At 49.1% G+C, this 23,471-nt stretch overlaps 1 protein-coding gene across 1 annotated transcript in view; it reads left to right on the top strand.

The window, feature by feature from the left end:
* COL5A3 (collagen type V alpha 3 chain) overlaps nt 1–23,471 on the top strand; it is a 46,451-nt gene that overhangs the window by 6,697 nt on the left and 16,283 nt on the right. Inside the window, 27 exon segments of the mRNA XM_028520998.2 lie at nt 468–572; nt 849–1,001; nt 2,755–2,868; nt 2,974–3,120; nt 4,325–4,372; nt 4,445–4,486; nt 4,801–4,863; nt 5,360–5,434; nt 5,519–5,602; nt 5,788–5,844; nt 5,934–5,987; nt 6,185–6,238; nt 6,814–6,867; nt 6,949–7,002; nt 7,165–7,218; nt 7,581–7,625; nt 7,725–7,778; nt 7,950–7,994; nt 8,154–8,207; nt 8,343–8,387; nt 9,338–9,391; nt 9,494–9,538; nt 9,683–9,736; nt 11,185–11,229; nt 11,345–11,398; nt 11,543–11,650; nt 12,092–12,145. Of these exon segments, the coding sequence (XP_028376799.2) occupies nt 468–572; nt 849–1,001; nt 2,755–2,868; nt 2,974–3,120; nt 4,325–4,372; nt 4,445–4,486; nt 4,801–4,863; nt 5,360–5,434; nt 5,519–5,602; nt 5,788–5,844; nt 5,934–5,987; nt 6,185–6,238; nt 6,814–6,867; nt 6,949–7,002; nt 7,165–7,218; nt 7,581–7,625; nt 7,725–7,778; nt 7,950–7,994; nt 8,154–8,207; nt 8,343–8,387; nt 9,338–9,391; nt 9,494–9,538; nt 9,683–9,736; nt 11,185–11,229; nt 11,345–11,398; nt 11,543–11,650; nt 12,092–12,145 (1,815 nt within the window).

Here is a 23,471-nt window from a genome sequence, read left to right as displayed (position 1 = left end):
ACGGCTGCACTCGTGATGGTGGTGTGTGACTGTGTGCAAAGTGGTTGTCATGCTGGGCGCTGGCAGCATGGAACAGGCCTGTCTTTGGTGTGGTGGCTGCAGCGGGTGACTGTGCTGTGTGCCACCTCCAGGAGGCCAGTGGCCTCATCCATCTTGTTGTCCATCTTGTCCTCAGCACCTTGAAGACCACCTGGCGCATAGTAGGTGTCACCATGTATCTGAGAGCCTCTGATGGCATAGATGTTGGGGGGTGTGGTTTGCGGTTGTGATTTGCTGCGACCCTGATAGAACCTTTCTCCTCTCAGTTTTAAGGGGCAGAACCTGCCCTCCCACCATGGGGTTGTGGTGTGGCCATCCCCTTCCTTATACTTAGAGTTCTCTGGGTGAAGAAGCACCAGGCCTCAGTGCTTGGAATGGGGGTCAGAGTCAGCCTGCGGCTCCCTTCCCGTCTTCCACCCTCTCTCCAGGGAGACATTCAGGAGCTGCTGATAAGCCCAGACCCTCAGGCTGCCTTCCAGGCCTGTGAACAGTACCTTCCTGGCTGTGACCACCTGGACCCGACAGCCACCGGGGTGAGTGAGAGGCTTGTCTTGAGGTCACAGGCTGAGTCACTTCTGGCTCCAGGTCTCAAGAATGAGTGAATTCTGAGCCCAATCCATGGGCCTGAGTGACTCCTGCCTTCACACAGATCCTAGGCATGAGTGACCTTGACCCAGGGTCATAAGGCTGAGTGAGCTTTGGATTTAAAACATAGGATCAATGGGCCACGTGCCAACCTAGTCCCAGGTGACCTGAGTGATGAGGCCCCCACAGAGGGCCTCTGGACCTGACTGGGTGCCTCTTCCCAGGTCCCCCAGGGTGAGCCAGACACCCCTCCCCCTCAACGGAAGAGGAAGGGAAAGGGGAAGAAAAAAGGGCGTGGTCGTAAGGGGAAGGGCAGGAAGAAGAAGAACAAGGAGACCTTGACCCTGGCTCCATCTCTTGGCTCCCTGGAGAACCAGGTAAGGGACCTGTGACCTCTCACCTCTGATCTTTGACTGCCTGGCTTCTGCTCTCTGATTCCCACTGACAACTGGCACCTCATTGAAGGACTCTGCTCCTAGTGTCCAACCCCTGCCTTTTGATTTCTTTTAGCTGCCTGATGACTGGGGGCGGGCAGGAGGTCTGGTCCTGTCTTATGAGCTCTTCTGCCTCTGCCTCCAAGTCCTGGGGGGCTGGCTGGTGGGGCACACCCAGATGAGCACCCATTGTTAGAGGGTTCATGATGAGGGTACTGTGTGAGGGCAGCTGGGGTGAATGGTGGTCCCTTGGTTAGTGTGCCACTGCTTGGGGTTGACTGGTTGGGGCCATTGGTGAGGGTTACTTATTGGGGGGTCATTAATTGAAGTGAGGGACACTATCTGACCTCCCTGATAGAGAGAGCTGGTTGTGTGGGTCGCTATAGGGAGAGAGGTATTACTTGAGGTCAGAGTTGGAGGGTGTCCCTGTTGGAGACCACTGTTGGTGTTATGAGTGTCACTAGTTTAGGGGTCGTGGGTGTGGGGTCATTGCTGGGGGTCATTACTCAAGGGGGTCACCCATGAAGGATTACTGGCTGGAAGGCACCAACTGGAGAAGTGACTTTCAGGGGGTCATGGATGAAGTAATTAGTTCCCCAGTGGGTTTTTCTTTGGGAACTCATGGATGAGTTATGGGTGGGTGGCATCGTTTTTTGGTGTTGGGGTCACAGTTTGGGAAGCACTAGCCAGGCTCCCTCATGGGTGTTCATTGTTGGAGAACTACTGGCTGGGAAATAATTGATTAGGGATTGCTGGTGGGGCTTATTAATTGGGGGGTCACTAGTTAGTGCTTATTGTGGGGGTGACACTGCTTGGGGTTGTTGACTGAGGAGGTCACTGGGTGGAAGAGTAACTGGCTGCAGCTGTTGATGGGGTCACTAACTGAGAGGGTGCACTGATGGGTCACTTGTTATAGGAATAACCGTGGGGGGCCAATGATGTAGGTTATTGTTGGGGATCATTGGTTAGGTGTCTGGGTGGAGATCACCAGTCAGGGGTCATTGATGGGAGTCATTAGCTGGTGGGTCACCAGGCAGGGGTCCTTAGTGATCCTTGGTAAAGGCCATTGGCTGGGGTCTTTGTTTAGGGTAGGGTCACTGGTGTACTACATCTGCCCTCAGTATTAGTGTGGAGAAAGAGGTTATTACTTCAGGCCCAGAGCAGGGACACCATGAGTAGCCTGCCCTCCTCAGCCCCTTCCTCAGCCCAGCCCCTTACCTGGGCCCCCACTGTCTCCTTTGTGCCCTTGACCCAGTCCCTCTGCAGCTGTCCAGGCCAGGAGGAGCTGCCATTCCCTCACTTATTGTGACCTGGCTGGGTGACTGTGGAGCTTGCCTTTGGAGAGGACATGTGGGATAGGTTTCCGGGAGTCTGGCCCTGAGTGCTGGACCTTGAACCTGACCAAAGGGCTCTGGTCAGTCTTCCAGGCTTCCCAGATCCGGCTCAGTCCTACTCCTCCTCCACACATGAGGGCTCCCCCTGCTGGCTGTCCTGGTCCAGCCTGCAATCCTTTGCCTCCAGTGGCCAGCCCCCTACCCAACAATCCTCTTGTTTTCTGGGAATCCTCCCATGGCCCTTTCCCCAGAGTGAGTGCTAAGGATGGGTGGGGGCGAGGCAGGGCCTGTCTTCTCCTTTGCCTCTTTTTTGCCTTAACTGGTCTGACCCTAAACCTGATACTGTCTCATCCCTTCTCCAGACCTCCACTGACATCCCCAAGACGGAGACAGCAGCTCCAACTCCCCCTCCAATGCCCACACCCCTGATCATCACCACCACTGTGACTGTTGGTCAAAACGTCACCACCCTGGAGGTCAGTGGGGACTTAGAGGGGCTGGAAGGGAAGGTCCCTGGGCAGTGGTGGAGGCAGATGATGAGGAGGTCAGGGGCAAACCTTGGTCTGTCCTCATGTCCTCAGGAAGGGCTGGACCCTGACAGTGGAGCTGAACTGGGGACCCCAGAGACAGAGTTAGCCAGAGAAGATGAAGAAGGAGGTGGCCCCACCATGGGCCCAGACTTCCGGGCAGCAGAACAGTCATCACGAGCTCAGTTCCAGGTCTTTCCTGTGAGTCTGGGTGGGTGGGTTAGGCACGGGGGGGGGGGCTGGGGGGGGCCCACATGGTCGCATTCCCTCTCTTGCCTTCTTTTTTATCTTGCCTAGAATGCCTTCCCACCACTCCAACCCAGTCGGCAGATATTTATCGACAGACACTGTGCTGTGACAGGCATTGTACTAATAGATGGCTGTCTGGGTAGGGCAATTCATTCAACATTTAGTCTAAGCATGAGGAGAAACCGCTGGAGATGGAGCAAGATCAGAGTCTGAGCTTTGAAAGCTCCTTCTGGCTGCTGAACAGCCTATGGACCATAGGGGGAGCCAGAGAGGCAGCAGGGAAACTGGCAGTCTCAGCAGCAGCAGAAGGTGGTGACCTGGAGGAGGGCAGTGGAGGTGGGGACAGAAACAAGTGGAGAGATTTGCACTGTGCTCCATTTTGGTCTTGCTGCCAGAGGTGGAGAAAGATGTAAGGATGACTGGGTAGATTCCTGACGGGACCGTTGACTGAGATGGGGAAGCCTGGGGGAGGAGCAGGTGGAAAGTGCCAAGGATCTCATTTCTCGTGTGATAAATTGGCAGCCCCTGTTTGGCATCCAAATGGAGATGTTAAGTGGGTGCTTGGTTAGAAGATTCTGGAATTTGAGAGACACGCTCTAGGCTGGAGATAAAGACCTGGGACTGATTGACAGAGAGCTGCTATTTTAAGCCAAAGAATTAGATGAAACTGCCTAGGAAAATAATGCAGACAGAGAAGGAGACCCAGGTTCTAGCCTCGGTGTTGGATAGGGTGGAGGTGAAAAATTCTTATTAGCATATCCTGAGTGCCTGTAATGTGCCAAACATTGTTTTATCTTGTTCATGTTTTCATGGGAGACACATAGCCATCATTCACCTACAGACTGTGCAGGGTTGCCATAGAAGGTGAATAAGCAGCCGACCGTCTCTCAGCTAGTGAGAGACAGCCCCAGGATTAGGGCCCACAACAGGCTCTAGGGTCTGTGCCCTTCCCCTCAATGCAGCATGGCCAGCTAGCAGCTGGAAGCTGAGCTGCTTCGACTGGTTAAAGAAAGCATGGCAGAGGCAGCTCAGAGAATGGACTCTGTGCACACGCATGTGCATGCATGTGTATGTGTTGAGTGTGAGGTTGGTTAGCTGGGAGTCCTTTGTCTGAGGTCTAGGGCTCACACCTCTTTTCTCTCCACCCCCATCCCAGGGCGCTGGAGAGAAGGGAGAGAAAGGAGAACCTGCAGTGATTGAAGAGGTGAGTGGCCTGGGGCTGGAGAAAGTGGTGGAACCTGGGCTAGACCGGGGGTCACACTCATTTCTCCTTCAGGGACAGCAGTTTGAGGGACCTCCAGGAGCCCCAGGACCCCGGGTAAGTCATGGCTTCATTCCCCTCTTCCTGCCTTTATCTTCCAGTTGGGGTTTTTGAGCCCCTGGGGTGAGGATTTGGGATGTAATATTGCCAGGCCATTCAAAGACTATTGGACATTTGAAACTCAAAGGATGTCAAAATAGAGACTGGAGTGTAAAGGCGATGGGTGTGAGTTAGTATAGTGTTAGGGGGCCAGGAACGGCTTGGTGGTGGGGTGGGGAGGTCAGCATGGGGTCAGGGTCAGTGGTGGGTCAGAAGTCAGCCGGATTCACACGTTGCACTTCTCATGACCTCTGTTCCTCTGTCCACAACAGGGGGTGGTCGGCCCCTCAGGCCCTCCTGGACCCCCAGGATTCCTTGGGGACCCCGGTCCACCGGTAAGAGGCTCCCCCAGGGTATATCCATCTCGGGGAATGAGGTGTCAGGCTGTGGCGCTGAGGCTTGGAGCCTGGATGCCTGAACAGGGGGCTGAGGGGCTGGGACTGGGGACAGCAGCCTGGAGCTGGGGCTGACCCTCCCGCTCCTCTCTCCCCATCTGTGAATGGTCACTCCGGCTCTGGCTCCCCTTCTGTCTCTGGGGTCCTGTCTCCTGCGTTTCTCCCTGCGCCTGTCTCTGTCTCTGAGTGTCTTTTATCTCTGTTTTTCTCCCTACGTCTCTGTTTCTTTCTCTCTCTTCTGTTTGTCTGTCTGGCTCTCTCTCTGTGTCTGCCTCCACCACTTGTTCTGACTCTCCCTTCCTCCGTCTCTCTTGTCTGTTTTGCCTACTCTCTTGCCCTTTCTCCCCGCCTCCGTCTCTCCATTTCTTCTCTCCGTCTCTCTCTCCCCCCTCTCTCCCCACCCCTTTCTGCCTCTCTGTGTGCCTCCCTCCCGCAGGGCCCTGCTGGCCTCCCAGGCATCCCTGGCATCGACGGAGTCCGGGGCCTGCCGGGCACTGTGATCATGATGCCGGTAAGGAGGAGACAGGTGGGCACAGCTGTGGGGCGTGGGTGGAGCCACTCTTCGGGGCCTCCCTCACTGCCAGTTGCCTGCTAGTTCCAGTATGCAAGCGGCTCCCTCAAAGGACCCCCAGTCTCCTTCCAGCAGGCACAGGCTCAGGCAATACTGCAACAGGCTCAGGTGTGTGGACCATCAGGGGATTGATGGGGGTGATGGGAGGACCTTGACAAGGTGGCACAGATGGGGGGTAATGAAGGGCTAGTCAGGAGACAGGTAGATGTTTGTCTCCTGCGGATCCCCCTGGCGGGTGGGGGTGTTGGAGTCCTGTGGGGGCTCTGAGGCTCTGCTGCCCTCTGTCTTTCCAGCTCTCTATGAAAGGCCCCCCTGGCCCGGTAGGGCTCACTGGGCGCCCAGGCCCCGTGGTGAGTAAAGAGGCTGCATGGAGGAGGGAGACACATCAGTGGAGAGGGGGAATCTACTCTAATCATATTACCGCATCTCTTCTCCCGAGGGTCTCCCTGGGTATCCCGGCCTGAAAGGAGAGATGGGAGAAATGGGGCCACAGGTGAGATTGGTGGGGGTGGGGACAGGATTGCAGGGGAAGGGTCTTCCCCTAGGGCCAAAGGGTGAAGTGCGGAGTTGGGGAAGATGACAGAGGGGCTGGGGATAGCCTTGCAATTATGGCCCTTGCAAAGGAATGATTTACAATAAGTCCTTCCTCCTTTGTATTCCTCTTTCCATTCTCTTCTCTTTCTCTTCTAGGGTCCCCGAGGCCTTCAGGGACCTGTTGGGCCTCCTGGCCGACAGGGCAAGATGGTGAGTGACTCCTGGGCCCTCGGGTCGTCTTTTATCCACTGCTCAACACCCAGTACGAGCCTCAGCTTTCTGCTCCCAGGGCCTGTCGGTGTCCTTGGTGGGGTAAGGGTAGAAGACCCAGAGTGGCGGCTCCACTGAGTGTGGGACCAAAGGACCTGGCCAGGTGACAGAGCCAGGGAAGACTTGCTGAGGAAATGAGGCTTGAGCTGGGATCTGAGGCAGAGCCAGGTCAAGGGGAGAGGAAGGGCATTCCCGTAGGAGGAACAGCATGTGCAAGAGGACAAGCCCGGCACCTCGGGGGAAATGAACGCGGTGACTCCAGAGAGGTTCACGTGCCATGAGAAATGCACAGCAGGGCAGTTAATGGAGACGGAAGATGAGGGTTCCTAACTTTTGTGACGACGGTGACTTGGACTAGAGAAGGGGCAATGGTTATAAAGAGTAATGGATGGGTTTGAGGTATATTTGGGAGGTTAAGTGGATACACATGGAAGTTCCCAGCACAGGGCTCTGCATGAGGAAGGGGCTCGATAAATGGCAGTGGCTGCCTTGATGATGTCGCCCCCTTCCTGCAGGGACGCTCTGGAGCAGATGGGGCTCGGGGCCTCCCAGGAGACACAGGGCCGAAGGTAGGTGATGGGGCCTGGACTGAAACCTGAGGAAATGCCAGGTTCAAGGATTCAAGGCTCAGCTGCTGTCTCTTTATGCAGGGCGACAGGGGCTTTGACGGCCTTCCAGGGCTGCCTGGCGAAAAGGGCCAACAGGTGAGCGTGTGAGGTCCCTCTCTGCTGCCAGAGCCCCACCCCTGCCATCCTCTGCCCCAGCCCCAGGGCCTCCATTCCTGTGTCTGAGGCATCACCCTTCCTGGGGGTCTGGTCTCCACCCTCACCTTTCCACACTGACCTCCCTTCTGCTCCCCACCCCAGGGTGACTTTGGCCATACAGGGCAACCTGGTCCTCCGGGAGAAGATGGTGAGAAGGTAAGTTCAGACGTAAGTTAGGAGACGGTTTGGGCTGGAAGCCAGAAGAGAGTCAGAGAGAAGCAGAGTATTCGGGGACAAGATGAGGGGCGAGGGTCTGCACTGGAGGCCAGGAGGCCCCAGTGAGGCTCAGAAAAGCAGACAGAGAGCTGAGGGCTAGTGTTGGCGTTAGGGGGTAAGACTCAAGGTGGGTGGTCCAGGTTTGGGGCTGGGGGCCTGAATCGAATCTCATGTGCTCAGCCAGCTGGACCCCGATGCATGCCCTGACCCTGGCATCCCCTGGAAAGGGCTGCCCACATGAGGAGAGGGGTTCTGCATGGGTCCTACCTCCCCCCTCCCCAACTGATGATGCTTTCCCACAGGGAGCAGAGGGACCTCCAGGGCCCACTGGCCAGGCGGGAGAGCCGGTGAGTGTCAGGGGATTCCTTCCTGGTGCAGGGGGCGGAAGTCAGGACTCACGGGGCGCAGAGCAGTGAGGAGGGAATAACATTCCTACTTCCTTGCAGGGTCCCCGAGGACTGATCGGCCCTAGAGGCTCCCCTGGCCCCCTGGGAACCCCGGTGAGACGTCTCTCTGCGTCCCTGCCTGTCTTCTCACCTTCCTCTCCATGTCTAGTGCTGCTGCCTGGTTGCTTTTCTGTGCACCCACCTTTCCCCCTGCTCCTTGCAGCATCTCAGACCCAGGCTCCCATGTGTGTGTCTGCCCTGGTCTCACAGTTTCTCCCCCACCAGGGTGCAGTCGGCATCGATGGTGCTCCAGGTGCCAAAGGGAACGTGGTACGTGTTCTGCCCCTGACCCTGATGCTCTCTGACACTCCGACCCCATGACCATCCACATCCCTGTCTACTTCTATCACCTGCCCCCCATGTCAGCTTCACAGACACCTCAACACCATGACGCCTCCCAGCCTCATGAAGCCCCCACTTTCTCCCCAGGGTCCTCCAGGAGAACCAGGCCCCCCAGGACAGCAGGGAAATCCTGGGTCCCAGGTTTGAGCTGTATTTCCCAATAATGTGGGGGTGGTGATGGTCAGCCAAGGTCATAGACCACCGCCAGCCTCCCCAACTGCAGCACTCACCACCCTTTCTCATGCCTTCTTCTACCCTCTTGTTTTGTGCCCCCAGGGAATCCCTGGCCCCCAGGGACCCATTGGCATTCCTGGGGAGAAGGTGAGTTGCAGCTCTATCTGTGCACCCCACCCCCCAACCATGTGTTGTTCCAATTTGGTCTGCAGGAAAATCTTCCCATCAGGGCCCTTTGGTCAGCTCTGGATAATGATAACTTACAGTATCCCCTAAACAAAGTGTCCTTGCTGGGTAAGAGTAGGTTGGGAGAAATCGAAAGCTGCCAAAGCTAGATCACATAAGGGGATATTGTCAGGATACAGGGGGGCCTCAGAAGCCAGTCACAGACAATGTTACCAGGGCTCCAGGGCCAGGAAAGCCCTTCTCTCTGGGGTCCTGGGGTTCAGCTTCCCCTCTGCACTTGTTCCCATCTCCTCCGCAAGTCAGGTCTCTTTCTATTCACATTTAGCGTGTCCGTACTCAGCTTTCATTTCCACATGACCTTGAGCTGCTTTGTTACCATTTCAGCCCACAGTTACTCATGACCTTATGGTTTCTTTACCCCAGTTCAGCCGGTCCTAGTTTCTATCAAGTAAATTTCAGGAGAGAATCTGATTGGCTTAGTTGGGCCAAGTTACCTGCCTCTGTTTGCAGGACATGGGAAGTGACCTGTTAACCATTGGCAGGACATAGTGGTCACCTCCTGTTTGCCAAGGCCTGTCCCTCTTCAGATGAAGCTGTGGGTGGGAGATACTTCTAAAGAAAGGGGCGTGCTTAGGGCCCCCCCCTCTACTTCAACATGTCTCTCATAGCATTTTTTTCCACCCCTTGTCTCAACCTGCACAGAGGCAGAGGATTTCTGAGGCTCTGGGAGGGGAGGGGGCTTAGCCAGGGTCACAAAGCAAGTCTGGGCAGAGCTGGGGTTAGGTTTCCTGACCCCGGGGATCTGCTTGTTCTGGAACCTTGATGCAGCTGCATGTCTGAGTAGGGCTGTTCCTGGTGGAATGCCAGGCTCTGAGACCCTCTGTCTCTTCCTGATGTTCATTATCTTTCAGGGTCTCCCTGGACACCCAGGAATTCCAGGCCTCACAGGATCTGATGGCCCTCCAGTAAGACCTGGGTGCTGAAGGAGGGAGGAAGAAGAAAGGGGAAGCTTGGGAATTTGGGTGGTAAATGTAGGTCTCTGACAATTTAGACTATTTCCCCCCTAGGGTCATCCAGGCCACGAGGGCCCCACAGGAGAGAAAGGTGCCCAGGTAGGTGAGCTGGAGAGAGGCTGCGTTGGGGACAAGAGGTGGTAGGCAGGACCAGGAGTCAGGGGCTAATGAGGAGAGAGATGAGAGCAATGAGAACAAGGAAGGGGAGGGGACAGGACGGCACTAATATTGTCTTCATCTTAGGGTCCACCAGGGTCGGCAGGCCCTCGGGGATATCCTGGACCTCGGGGTGTGAAGGTAGGTGATACATGGGGCATGCAGGTAGGGGTGATTCATTAGCATTGGTTCCGGGGAGGCTGTTCCCTCAGAAACATCTGCATGTGTGGTGAGAGGGATCAGTCTGCCAGTGTACTGGCAGTGGGGTTTGGGTCTGAGCGACCACACAGAGAAGTATGTGTGTTGCCTTGGAGCTGAACAGCCAAAGGACAGCCTTACAGTGTAGTCATCACCTTGTATTGAGAACAGCTGAGTCCATTTGAAGCTGAGCCCTGCTCACTATAGTACCTATGCCACATCTAAGTCCATGTCAGCAGAGGGTTGTTTTAAAGCTCAAGCCCAGAGTCATGCAATCTGCAAGCACAACAGTGTGGGGACAAGCTGAGGGTTGCACTGTGGCTAAACAGAAGTGCACTGTTGACCAAGGGCAGGGACAACAGAATTCACATCTATTTGGTAGCTAAGTCTAGTTACATTGTAGCCAAGTACAGGTACTATTACTTGTGATCTAAGAACAGAGTTTGGTGGTAGCCAGGGGACGTTCTTCACATTTTTGCATTGTACACAAGCTTAGTTACACTGTAACCAGGGAGGGGGCTATATTATGACAGGCCAGAGTCCAGTGGGTGGCTAAACTCAGAGTAGCCAGGCATAGTTATATATGGTTGAAACAGTTGTTATCACTGAATCTAGTTACATTGTAGCTAAGGCCAGAGAACAGTTGTGGCCAACCAAGCTCAGTTACATGGTGGTCAAGTGACCCCGTGCCTGGAGGTCATGCTATCGCCAAAACACATAGTAGATTGTATCCAGTTTCTTTATAGTCACTGTGCTCAGTTACATTGTGTCTCCCTGTGGCTAGAGACAGTCATGCTATTGTCAAAACACATAATTAGACAGTATCCTAGTGTAATTCATTGTAGTCTCTGAGCTGGGTTACACTGTAGCCAAGTGCAGCTTTCCTTGGGGCCCAAGCCCAGAGTCTGGTGTGAGCAGCATCTGGGCTTGCACTGAGCAACTCACTGTAGCCAAGCACAGACTTGCCTTGTTGCTAGGCACAGAGTCACATTGTAGCCAGTAAAACGGGGAACATTCCTTTGCTTTAGAGTGAAGCTGGGGCCTGGAATGTTCATCCTCCTTCCCCTGCCAGAAGGAAATGTGGACACAGTGTCCCCAGGAGATGGGAATTAATTACTTGGAAATTTGGCCTTCCCTGCACATCCCCACACAGATGACCTTGGAAGGCTACCAGGGAGAAGGGGCCGGAGAGAGGCAGCTTCTTGCACACCATGCTAGTGGGCTTTGGCGAAGATCATTCCCTCTGAGGCTGCCCCCACCCCACTGCAGTCCAACATCTTGGGACTGTCCTGGCTGTTTTAGGGCAGGGAACTGAGTTTGGGGCCCTTCTTAAACAGGGGAAGGACCTGAGAGCTTTTATTTATTTATTTATTTATTTATTTATTTTTCAGGGTACCTCTGGCAACCGGGGCCTTCAGGGGGAGAAAGGCGAGAAGGTGAGAAGGGAGAGGTTCCTTGGTGGGGGGAGCCATAATGCCATAATAATGGGGCTCTGCCTGTGTCCCTTCCCTGAAACCCTGACCTCTGGCCTCTGTACTCTCTCCCATTCAGGGAGAGGATGGCTTCCCAGGCTTCAAGGGTGATGGGGGGCTTAAAGGCGATTGGGTAAGCTGATCTCCATATAATGGATCTTGTGGGTTCAGGGGACTTGGGGAAGACAGGAAGGGGTGAGTTGGGGCCAAGACAGGGGGCTGGAGGGACCAATAGTCAAAAAGGGACTGACATCAGGACCTCTCCTTTCTATTCCAGGGACCCCCTGGACCCCCAGGTCCCCGGGGAGAGGATGGTCCTGAAGGGCTTAAAGGGCAGGAGGGGCTGCCTGGTGAGGAGGGGCCCCCAGGCTCAGCTGGGGAGAAGGTGAGTGGACCTTAACCACTCCCTCCAGTCTGCTCTCCAGCTTCTCATTCTGTGGTTACAGTATCTCCTGGCCTTTTGCCTTCTGCTCTCTGCCTTACTTTCTCCAACCTCAGGAGACTGCGGCCCTCCTAGTGATTTCCTTTAATTCCTCAGCTTAGCATACGGAGCAATTCCATGTACATTATCTGATTTTTATTTCCATAACAACCATGTGCAATGGGCATTTTAATCCTCATTTTATAGACAAGGAAACGGAGATTTTGGGAGTGGTTGACTGAGCTGCCTGAGGACAGGCCCCTACCAGGCAGGAACCAGGACCTGAGGCCATGTTTGCCTGAATCTCACCCTGCTGCTCCTTCCTTCGTGCTCCAGCGGCTCTGCCCTTTCCCCTCCAACTTCCAGGTCGCAATTTCTGACCTTTGTTCCATAATCTCTCTGCAGGGCAAACTTGGGGTGCCCGGTCTCCCAGGTTACCCAGGACGTCCAGGCCCTAAGGTAAGAAGCTGGGGGGATGAAGGTGGGCAGGGGCAGGGTTCAGAGACTGATTAACCTCTGGGGTTCTGGGCTGTGGTCAGAGCTATTCACCCCATGGGTCATTGATAAACAGCACAAGACATGGGCTGCTGCCACAGACAGACTTGGGCTCAAACACCCACCCATTAGCCCCTTTGTGCTCCTGGGCAAGTCACCCCGTACTTGCTGGGCCACCCTGAGCAGGTCTCTTGAGCCCATTTTTTTCAGTTGCACAATGGAGACACCAGTAGTATCTATTTCACCCATGTGATTATAGTGATGATTTTTATGATAATAAAATTGTAGAATCCTTCTTATTTTATGTGATTGAAATTGGTTCAAACACAGCCAGTAAGGAAAAGAATCATAAAAATACATATCTTACATATCTTGAATTAGTTATAACTTGTGTACTTATATAAAAATGTGCATGGCTTGCCAGTGTTTTGATGGATGAGGCTACTGATTAGACATGTCTTTCTGCCAAAGCTACACCCACATTACATCACTAATGATTTATAGTTTTTGTTTATATAAATTGGAGCAGAAGCTTAAAGACATTTGGGGAGACGTCCTAGTGTAGACTCCTCCCAGAGTTCCATGGTTTCACCCTCTCAGTCTGGCACCGTTGTCTTGCCCATGTCTAATGTGACAGCAATTTTTTAGTGCCTTCCTTTTATATTCAATATTTTCCATTTTAATTAGGCTTTAAAAAATAATCTTTATTGTATTTTTTCCATTACCATTTAGTCCTCTTATACCCCCTACTCCCCAACAATCACCACACTGTCGTCCATGTCCAGGAGTCCTTTTTCCTTTTTGCTCAGTCTCTCCGCCCACTAACTACCCCCTCCACTGGCTGTCATCTGCTCTCCATCTATGAGTCTGTCTCTGTTTTGCTTGTTAATTCAGTTTGTCATTAAATTCCACATATGAGTGAAATCATATGATATTTGTCTTTCTCCGACTGGCTTATTTCACTTTGCATAATGCTCTCCAGGTCCATTCATACTGCCCACAAAGGGTATTTTTTTTTCTTTTTTATGGCCAAGTAGAATTTCATCGTGTAAATGTCCCACGGTTGTTTCATCCACTCATCCACTGATGGACACGTGGGCTGCGTCCATATCTTGGTGATTGTAAATAATGCCTCAGTGAACATAGGGGTGCTTATGTTCTTTCAAATCAGTGTTTTGGGTTTCTTTGGATGTATTTCCAGAAGTGGGATTGCTAGGTCAAAGGGCAGATCCATTTTTAATTTTTTGAGATATCTCCACACTGCTTTCCACAGTGTCTGCACCAGTCTGTGTTCCCACTGATAAAGCAAAAGCATTTCCCTTTCTCCACATTCTCACCAGTGCTTGTTATTTGTTGATTTATTGATGACAGCCATTCTGACAGGTGTGAGACGGTATCTCACTGTGGTTTTAATTTCCATTTCTCTGATGATTAGTGATGTTGAGCATCTTTTCAGGTTTATTGGGCGTCTGTATGTCCTCTTTGGAGAAGTGTCTATTCAGGTCTTTGCCCATTTTTCAATGGGTTTATTTGTTTGTTTTGGTGTTGAGTTTTGTAAGTACTTTATAAATTTTGGATATTAACCTCTTATCAGATATATCAGTGAATATGTTCTTCTATTCTGTGGGTTGTCTTTTTATTTTGTTGATGTTTTCCTTTGCTGTGCAAAATCTTTTTAGCTTGATGTAGTCCTATTTGCTTATTTTTTCTTTTGTTGCCCTTGCTTGGGGAGATATATCTGATAAAAAATCTCTGTGAACAATATCTGAGATTTTGTTGTCTATGTTTTCTTCTAGGAAATTTATGGTGTTGGGTCTAACATTTAAGTCTTTGATCTATTTTGAATTTATTCTTGTGTGTGGTGTAAGTAGGTGGTCTAGTTTAATTTTTCTGCATATATCTGTCCAATTTTCACAACACCATTTATTGAATAAACTATCTTTTGTCCATATGCTTTCTTCTTCTGCCAAATGTTAGTTGACTATAAAGATGTGGGTTTATTTCTGGGTTCTCTATTCTGTTCCATTGATCTATGTGACTGTTTTTATGCCAGTTCCATGCTGTTTTGATTACAATGGCCTTATAGTACAGTTTGATGTTAGGTAGTGTGATTCCTTCAGCTTTGTTCTTCTTTCTCAGGATCACTGTCACTATGCCAGGGCCTTGTGTGGTTCCATATAAATTTCTGAAATATTCGTTCTAGTTCAATGAAGTATGTCATTGGAATCTTGATAGGAATTGCATTGAATCTATAGATTCCTTTGGGTCGTATGGACATTTTAATGATGTTAATCCTTCCTATCCATGAACATGTATGTGCTTCCACTTACTTGTATCTTCTTCAATTTCTTTCTTCTGTGTCTTATAATTTTCCAAGTATAAGTATTTTATATCCTTGATTATGTTTACTCCTAGGTATTTTATTCTTTTTGAAGCAATTGTGAATGGGATTGTTTTCCTAATTTCCCTTTCTGTTAGTTTGTTATTGGCATGTAAAATGCAACTCATTTCTGGATATTAATTTTGTATCCTGCTACTTTGCTGAATTCATTTATCAGTTCTAGTAGTTTCTGGGTGGAATGTTTGGGGTTCTCTATGTACTGCATCATGTCATCCACAAATAAAGACAGTTTTACTTCTTTCTTTTCAAGTTGGATGTCTTTTATTTCTTCTTATTGTTTGATTGCTCTGGCTAGGACTTCCAGTACTATGTTGAATAAGTGAGGTGAAAGTGAACATCCCTGTCTTGTTCCTGATCGTAGAGGAACTCTTGTAGTTTTTGCCCGTTGGGTATGATGTTGGCAGTGGGTTTGTCATATACGGCCTTTATTATGTTTAGGTATGTTCCCTCTATTCCTACTTTGCTGAGAGATCATAAATGGGTGCTGGATTTTATCAAAAGCTTTGTCTGCATCTATTAGTATGATCATATGGTTTTTATCATTTATTTTGTTTATGTGGTGAATCACATTTACTGATTTGTGAATGTTGCACCAAACTTGCCTTCCTGGAATAAATCCCACTTGATCATGGTGTTTGATCTTTTTGATGTATTGCTGTATTTGGTTTGCTAATATTTTGTTGAGGATTTTAGCATCTATATTCATCAGGGATTTTGGCCTATAATTTTCTTTCTTTGTAGTGCCTTTTTCTGGTTTTGGAATTAGGATAATGCTGGCCTCATAAAATGAGTTTGGAAGCCTTCCCTCATCTTGAATTTTATAAAATAGTTTGAGAAGGAGATTTGTTAGTTCTTCTCGGAATGTTTGGTAAAATTCTCCTGGTAAAAAGCCATCTGGCCCAGGACATTTGTTTGTTGGAGTGGTTTTTTTTTTAAAGATTTTATTTATTTATTTTTAGAGAGGGGAAGGGAGGGAGAAAGAGAGGGAAACATCAATGTGTGGTTGCCACTTGAGTGCCCCCTACTGGAGACCTGGCCCGCAACCCAGGCATGTGCCCTGACTGGGAACGGATTAGATGACTCTTTGGCTTGCAGTCCGGTGCTCACTCCACTGAGCCACACCGGCCAGGGCATTTGTTGGGAGTTTTTTGATTACTGCTTCAATTTCATTAGGTGTAATCTGTCTCTTCAGATTCTCTGATTTATTTTTGGGAGATCGTATGTTTCTAGGAATTTATCCATTTCATCCAGTTTGTCTAGTTTGTTGGCATATGATTGTTCATAGTATTTTCTTACAATCCTTTGTATTTCTTTGATGTCAGTTGTTATTTCTCTTTTTTCATTTATGATTTTATTTATTTGTGTCCTCTCTCTTTTTTCCTTGATGAGTCTGGTTAAAAGTATGTCAATTTTGTTTATCTTTTCAAAGAACCAGCTCTTGGATTCATTGATCTTTTGCGTCATTTTTAAGACGCTATTTAATTTATTTCTGCTCTGATCTTTATTATTTCCTTCCTTCTGCTTACTTTGGGCTTTGTTTGTTGTTCTTGTTCAGGTTCCTTTAAATGTGAAGTTAGATTGTTTATGTGAGCTTTTTTTGTGTGTGTGTGTGTGTGTGTGATGGGTCTATAATGCTATGAATTTCCCTCTTAGGATTGCTTTGCCAGTGTCCCACAGATTTTGTTTTGTTGTGTCCTCATTTTCACTTGTTTCAAGGTATCTTTTGATTTCTTCCTCGATCTTGTTGTTGACCCATTCATTGTTTAATGACATTATTTAGCTTTAACTTCCATGTCTTTGCATGTTTTTCAGTGTTCTTCTTGTGATTTATTTCTAGTTTTATAGCATTGTGGTCTGAGAAGATGCTATGATTTCAATCTTCTTAAATTTATTGAGACTTCCTTTGTGTCCCAACACATGTTCTATCCTAGAAAACATTCCATGTGCATTTGAAAAGTATGAATATTCTGCAGCTTTGGAGTGAAATGCTCTGCAGATAGCAATTAAATCCATTTGATCTAGTGTGTCATTTAAGGCTACTGTCTCCTTGTTGATTTTCTGCCTGGAAGATCTATCCATTGAAATCAATGGGGTGTTAAGATCCTCAATTATGGCTGCATTTCTGTCAATCTCTCTTTTTATGTCCATCATGATTTGCTTTACGTACTTAGGTGCTCTTATGTTGGATGCATAAATGTTATATCCTCTTGTTGGATTGTTCTCTTTATCATTATGTAATGGCCTTTTTTGTCTCTTACTATAGCTTTGGTTTTAAAGTTTATTTTTTTCAGACATAAGTAATGCTACCCCAGTTCCTTTTTCTTTTCCATTTGCATAAAATATCTTTTTCCAAACCTTTACTTTAGTCTGTGTGTATCTCTAATCTGAGATGGGCTTTTGGAGGCAGCATATATATGGGTCTTGTTTTCTTATTCATTCAGCCACCCTATGTCTTTTGCTTGGAGCATTTAAGCCATTTACATTTAAGGTGATTATTGATAGATACATGTGTAGTGCCATTTTATTGTTAGACTGTTTTCCTCTCTTTTTCTTCTTTGTCTTAAAGCAAGCCCTTCAACATTTGTTGCAGTACTGGTTTGGTGTTAACAAACTCCTTTGGCTTTTTCTTGTTTGGGAAGCTCCTTATTTCTCCTTCAAGTTTAAATGATAGCCTCTCTGGGTACAGTAGCCTTTGTTGTAGGTCCTTACTTTTCATCACCTTGAATACTTCATGCCACTCACTTCTGGCCTGAAGTGTTTCTGTTGAGTAATCAGATAATAGTCTAATAGGTGCTTCCTTGTATGTAATTACCCATTTTTCTCTCGTGGCTTTTAGGATTCTTTCCTTGTCTTTAAGCCTTGACATTTTAATTATGATGTGTCTGGGTGTAGGCCTCTGTGGGTCCAACTTGTTTGGGACTCTCTGAGCTTCCTGGACTTGTGTGACTTTTTCCTTCACCAGATTAGGGAAGTTTTCCAACATTATTTCTTCAGATGGGTTCTCGACCCCTTGCTCACTCTCTTCTCCTTCTGGTATTCCCATGATGTGGATGTTGTTACATTTCACACTGTCCAAAATGTTTCTTAAGCTCTCCTCATTTTTAAAAATTCTATTTTCTTTTTGCTGCTCTACCTGGGTGTTTTTTCCTACCTGGTCTTCCAAAACACTGATTTTATCTACTGCTTCATCTAACTTACTGTTTATTCCTGCCAGTGTATTATTCATCTCAGATATTGCATTCTTTATTTCTGACTAGTCCTTTTTTATATTTTTCTGTCTTTTTTCATGCTGTTGAGTACGCTTATAATCATTACTCTAAACTATCTGATAATTGTTTGCCTCCATTTCATCAATTCTTCTGGAGAGTTCTGTTGTTCTTTCATTTGTGGTCTGTTTCCTTGTCTTCCCATTTTGGCTGTTTCTTTGTATTTTCTTTCTGCCTTAGATGTTAAACTAATCAGCCATTAAACTGATCAGCTGTTAATCTAATCAAGCTGTAAGCACCATCTGGGCTTAAGCACCACAGACTGGGCAGAGCAATTTCTGCAGGCGGGGCTGTTGCTTCTCCTCAGGCTGATGCCACTCAGAGGGGAGTGCTCCGCTTGAGAAAGATGGCCCTGCAGTGTGGGGGATGACTCAGCACAGGGATCCTGGTGGCTGTTCCTTCAGTTGTCTGTCCAGAGCCACCTGCTCTAGACTCTCTTCAAATGTCTCTTGTCCAATCTGCCCTCCCTCCGCCGGAGCCCAGGGTATGTGGCTGCAAATGAAATTTTGTGCATTGGCCCTTTAAGAGGCTCTCCGCATCTCCAGCCATCTCCCTGGCAGACAGAAACACAGCTGCTTTTCATAGCTGAATGTTATCTGGGTTCTTTCTGCCTCTGGTGTGTAGGCTGGGAAGTTCAGCTTGGGGTTTAGACCCACACTTCTCAGGGGAACCCCCACCCCCGCCGGCCATGAAACATCCTTCTGGAATTTCAGCTGCTGCCTGTTGGAGCTCAGCCAGCCCTCTCATGCCTCCTCCGCACTCCCTACCAGTCTTGTTGTGGTGAGGCTGTTTCTTCTGTCTGTCCTTGGTTATAAGGCTTCTCTCTAGCTGGTGTTCAGCTGGTTGTTCTGGATGATTTCTCTACAACTTAGTTGTGATTCCAGACTGGTCCTGTTACAGAACAAACAAGGGGGACCTGGGACGATATACTATTATTGAAAAGAAAGCCCCCAGGTCTGTCATATCTGCCGCCAGAGGAAAGACGTCTCTCAATGCCAGAGATTTGTGAAAAGGAAAGGAAATGTTTATTTAATGCTATACAAACTTAAAGTAGTGACCTAATGTCTTTATCAAAAATCCCAAAGTCCCTTAAAAGACCCACAAACAGACACAGTCCTTCCTTCCTTCCCCCTTTGCCCAGCCCAGAGTACCGTATCTCAGGAAAGGAAATAGAAGTCCATGGCTCAGGCAGTCCTCTGGTTATCCCCAGTTAGTACTCTATCTCGACTGGGAGACCTCCTGGGTTCCTGGCACCCTCAGCTGAGTCGCCGGGATCTCTGCTAAAACCAGGTGGTGGTTCCCCCTTCTAAAGCTGCGGGGGTGCCCACTCTGGCAAAGGCACATGGTCCTCTCTCCCAGGGCCACGGGAGTCCCCATTCTGCCAAAGCCACATGGTTCTCTCTCTCCAATAGCTGTGATCTTCTCTGCATTTCCACAGCCTCATAGTTCTCCCTTAATGGCTGCTGCATCTTGGTTTAAATCCCCGCGCCAATCTTCCTCTACAGCCCCATTTCCAACTCCTCCCACACTCGGCTTCACATGCCAGAACTCATATCCTTCCAGCTTTACTAGACTGCCATCTTGAGTCTGGGCAGGTGTGGCCCCAAGTCCTGGAGCCAATCATCTCCAAGCTCCCACGCAGGCGCTGTAGCTCGGGGGACCTGCCCCCAGTTACATCTTGGTGGGGAAGTTACTTCCATTCCCCTGGCTCAGAGCATGGCCACAGCTATTTAACATATCTAAGCGACCAGCCAAAGGCTATTGATATGTTAAATGACCACACCAGAGGTTAGCTACAAGGCTGTTGCTATGCTAAAAAGCTCTCAAAGGCCCTGTTCCATTTTGTCCCTTCCCCCAACCCACACCCTGGGCGGGGGGCCGGTGAGGACATCCTAAAATCTCCTGGACACCTTGAGTTCTGGACCCCATTTCAAATGCCCATTTGGGGTCCCTCCTCTTGGCTGCACCCTGTAACAGTCCTGGGGGGAGGTCATGTAGCTTCCATGTACTCCTCCACCATCTTGGATCTCAGGCTTGATAGACATTTTTCTTTTCCTTTCTATATCTCATCAGTTTTTGTAAATGTTCGTTAAGTCACAGGACTCCAGTAGCAAAAGCAACTGACATAATTAGGTTTGGTAATAAACTCATGGCACCATAGCGAAGAATAGAACTCAGTCCGTGGGAGAACTTCATGGACGTTGAAGCAAAGACACCAAGCCAAGGCTGGTGAGTGTGTCTTGGCATTGAACAATGCATTGCAGGTGTGGTGTGTCTGTTAAGGTGAGGTCAGTGTCTTAGTTAGCTCAGGCTGCTGTGTAACCAAAATATCTTAGACTGAGTGGCTTAAACAACAGAAATTTATTTTGCACAGTTCTGGAGGGTGGCTGTCTGAGGTCAGAATGCCTGCATGGTTGGGTTCTCATGAGGGCGCTTCCTTGTCCATACCTGGCACTCTTCTTTTGTGGGAGGGTGTGGAGAGAGGGAGAGGGAGAGAGAGAGATCCAGTCTAATCCCATTCATGAGGGCTCCACTGTGGGGGAGGGGGGCTCTGCTCGCAGGGCCCCCCTAGCTGCCACAGATGAGAATAAGTCGACCAATACATGATCTGCTTGGGGAGGAAAGGTGGCCGATTTCTCACAGGAGAAGGACCAAGAGCCTTCTCCTCAGTGGCTTTTATTGGGTTTGTTTACATAGGAATTCAGGTAAAGCTCATTACTCATTACCGGGAAGTAAGGATCAAATAACAAGGAACTCTGAGGGCCTATTTTGAGATAGCTAAAGAGCTGTAAAAACTTTAAGGAACAAACTTACTTCTTCCCCGGACCCTTATCAGTTAATTGAGAGCATTCTAAACAAAGCAGGTTTCACAGGATTTTACATATTCTTTCTTAGGCCTGATCACCTGGGTAACCTGCCCTTTCCAGCACAGAGCTGCACCACCCTCTGTCATTGTTTCAGGCTTAGGTGGAGCAAGGGAAGTAAGGCAGCCAAGAGATTAGGAGATTTTCTGATAGACAATGAGGACTCAGGCTATGTCAAAGCCGAGGGGTGAGGGTTCATCACCTCTTTTTGCTGTAGCCCCCAAAGTCCTTCCTTGGGGCCTCCCACGTGATTGTGCCTGTCATAGGCCGTTCCCCCCTTGGGGAATCTTACCTGTCATTGGCTAACCGACCAAGCATTGGGGGCCAGGCAGGGTGAAGTAAAAGGAGCAGAAGCAGTGCTCCTGCCAGGGAGATAAGCTTTTGTCTCCTTGGTGGCTTATAGTCTGCAGGTTGCTCACTCAGCCTTAGCCTTGGCAGGGATTACAGCTTCTGATGCCAGGCAGGGCAGTTCCCAGCACTCCACTGACATGACCAAACTATTACAGAATGGACCTGTGGTCAGGGACAAGATACTGTTATCAAATGGACCCCCCTGTCCCCCAAGGTCCCTCTGTAGTAGGTTTGCCTTGCCTACCACCCTTAGGAATTGGAATTATGGCTCTCAGTGCCAGAGTTTGGTGAAAAGGAAAGGAACCATTTATTCAAAAGTTATACAGACTTAGAGTAATGACTTAATGTCTTTGTTAAAATGTCAAAGTTCCTTAAAACACCCATACACAGTCCTTTCTTCCCCCCTTTGCCTAGTTAGGGGTACTGTATCTCAGGAAAAAAAAATAGCAGTCTGTGGCTCAGGTAGCCCCTGGTCCTTTCCAGTAACCTGTGCTCGGCTGGCAGGCTTCCCGTGGTTCCCAGCACCATCAGCTGTGTTGCCGCAATTGCTAGTTCTTAATCCAAACCCACGTGGCACCTCCTCATGGCCCACCAGCAAAAGTCCTTTCACCCCTTTCCTTTCTGCAATGTCTCTCCTGCATTATTCCAAACTGCTAAGACAGGGCTCTGCATGACTGCTACATTTTGCTTTCCTGCTTCCTAAGCCCCATAGTTAAGGGAGCCCCAAAACCCTCTGTGGTTCGCCATAGGGCTGCCACACCTGGGTTTAAGTCCTGGCTTGAATCTTCCTCATCATCCCCATTTCTGACTCCTCCCACAATTGGCTACACCTGCCAGCATTCCCATATTTTTCCAGCTTTTCTGGGCTGCCATAGTAAGTCTGGGCAGGCATGGCCCCATGGCATGGAGCAAACCAACTCCAAGGTCTCACACAGGCACTGCAACCAAGGTGAGCTGCCTCCCATTTACAGCCTGGGTTGAAGTCACTCCCATCTCCCTGGCTCAAAAGCGTGGCCACAGCTACTTAACATACCTATGAAACTAACCAGCCACTAGAGATATGTTAAATAACCATTTTGCTGTTATTTACAAAACTATTGATATGCAAAATAACTCTCAATGGTCCTGCTCCCTGTGTCCCATCACCCAGTTCAGACTTGTGGGGGTTAGGACATCTATATATTTTTAATATTTCCTGGATACCCCGAGTTCTGGACCTTGTTACAAATCCTTCTTTGAGGGGGCCCTGGCTGCACCCTGTTACATAATTACCCATCTTCCAAAGAGCTCACCTCCAAATACCATCACACTGTCCTGGCTGGTAATGTATGCGCTCAGTTGGTTAGAATATACATTAATTTTGTGGGTTCGATTCCTAGTCAGAGCACATACTTAGGTTGCGGGTTCCATTCCCCATAAGGGCAGGTATGGGAGGCAACCAATTGATGTTTCTCTCTCACATCTCCTTCTCCCTCTCTCTCTCTCTCTCTGCCCCCATCCTCTCTCTCAAATCAATAAACATATCCTCAGGTGAGAATAAAAACAACAAACAAACAAACAAAAACCCCTGAATACCATCACACTGAGGTTTAATACTGGAGATTAGAGCTTCACCATGTGAACTTTGATGAAGAACTATTCAGTCCATAGTGGATAGTAATAATCAGAAATCACAGTGACATCTAACATTTCTTGAGCACTTACTATGTGCCATGCACTGTGTAAAACTCTTTTTACACTTTATCCTATTTAAGCCTCACCAAAACCTTATGAGGGAGATACTGTTGGCTACAAACAAGGAGACTGATTCTCAGAAAAAAAGGGCTAAGCCATTTTTCCAGGATCACAGAGTGGTGGATCTGGGATTCAAAACAAAGTGAGGGGTGGGAGGGGATATCAGAGCCTGTGATGCCTTCCTCTAGGTGGAGGGAGGACGCCTCCGAGAGGGGCAGAACAGGAGGGACTAGAGTGGGTTAGTTAACGAACACTGAGGAAGCACCCACTACATGCCAGACAGTGGGGAATAAGACCAGAGCACTATGTCCTAGTGGGAAAAACAGATGTTGAATAAATAAGCAAGGCAATAAGGGAAAATAAAATGGGATGGTGTGATCAACAGAGAGTGACTCAGAGAATGTGATGGTCAGGAAGGTGGCAGAAAGCCAGATGTCTGAATGACATGTAAATGGTGAGGAGTAGCTGCCTCTGTGGGGACCTGAGAGAAGAGCATCTTTAGTCAAAGGGTGCTCCCTTTGCATCAAGCCAGTGTGATGGCCTTGGGGCAGGAGAGTATTGGTGTCCTCTGAGCAGCACTGAGCAAGCCAGTATGGCTGTAGTGGAGCGAGCAAGCAGGGAGAGTAAGGGGAGAGGAGGACAGAGGACTGCTCTGGAGGAGGCTGGGGCTGGAG

This window comes from Phyllostomus discolor, chromosome 8 (genome assembly GCF_004126475.2).
Source record: "Phyllostomus discolor isolate MPI-MPIP mPhyDis1 chromosome 8, mPhyDis1.pri.v3, whole genome shotgun sequence".
Taxonomy (NCBI): Eukaryota; Metazoa; Chordata; class Mammalia; order Chiroptera; family Phyllostomidae; genus Phyllostomus; species Phyllostomus discolor.
This window is presented reverse-complemented; position numbering and strand designations above follow the sequence as displayed.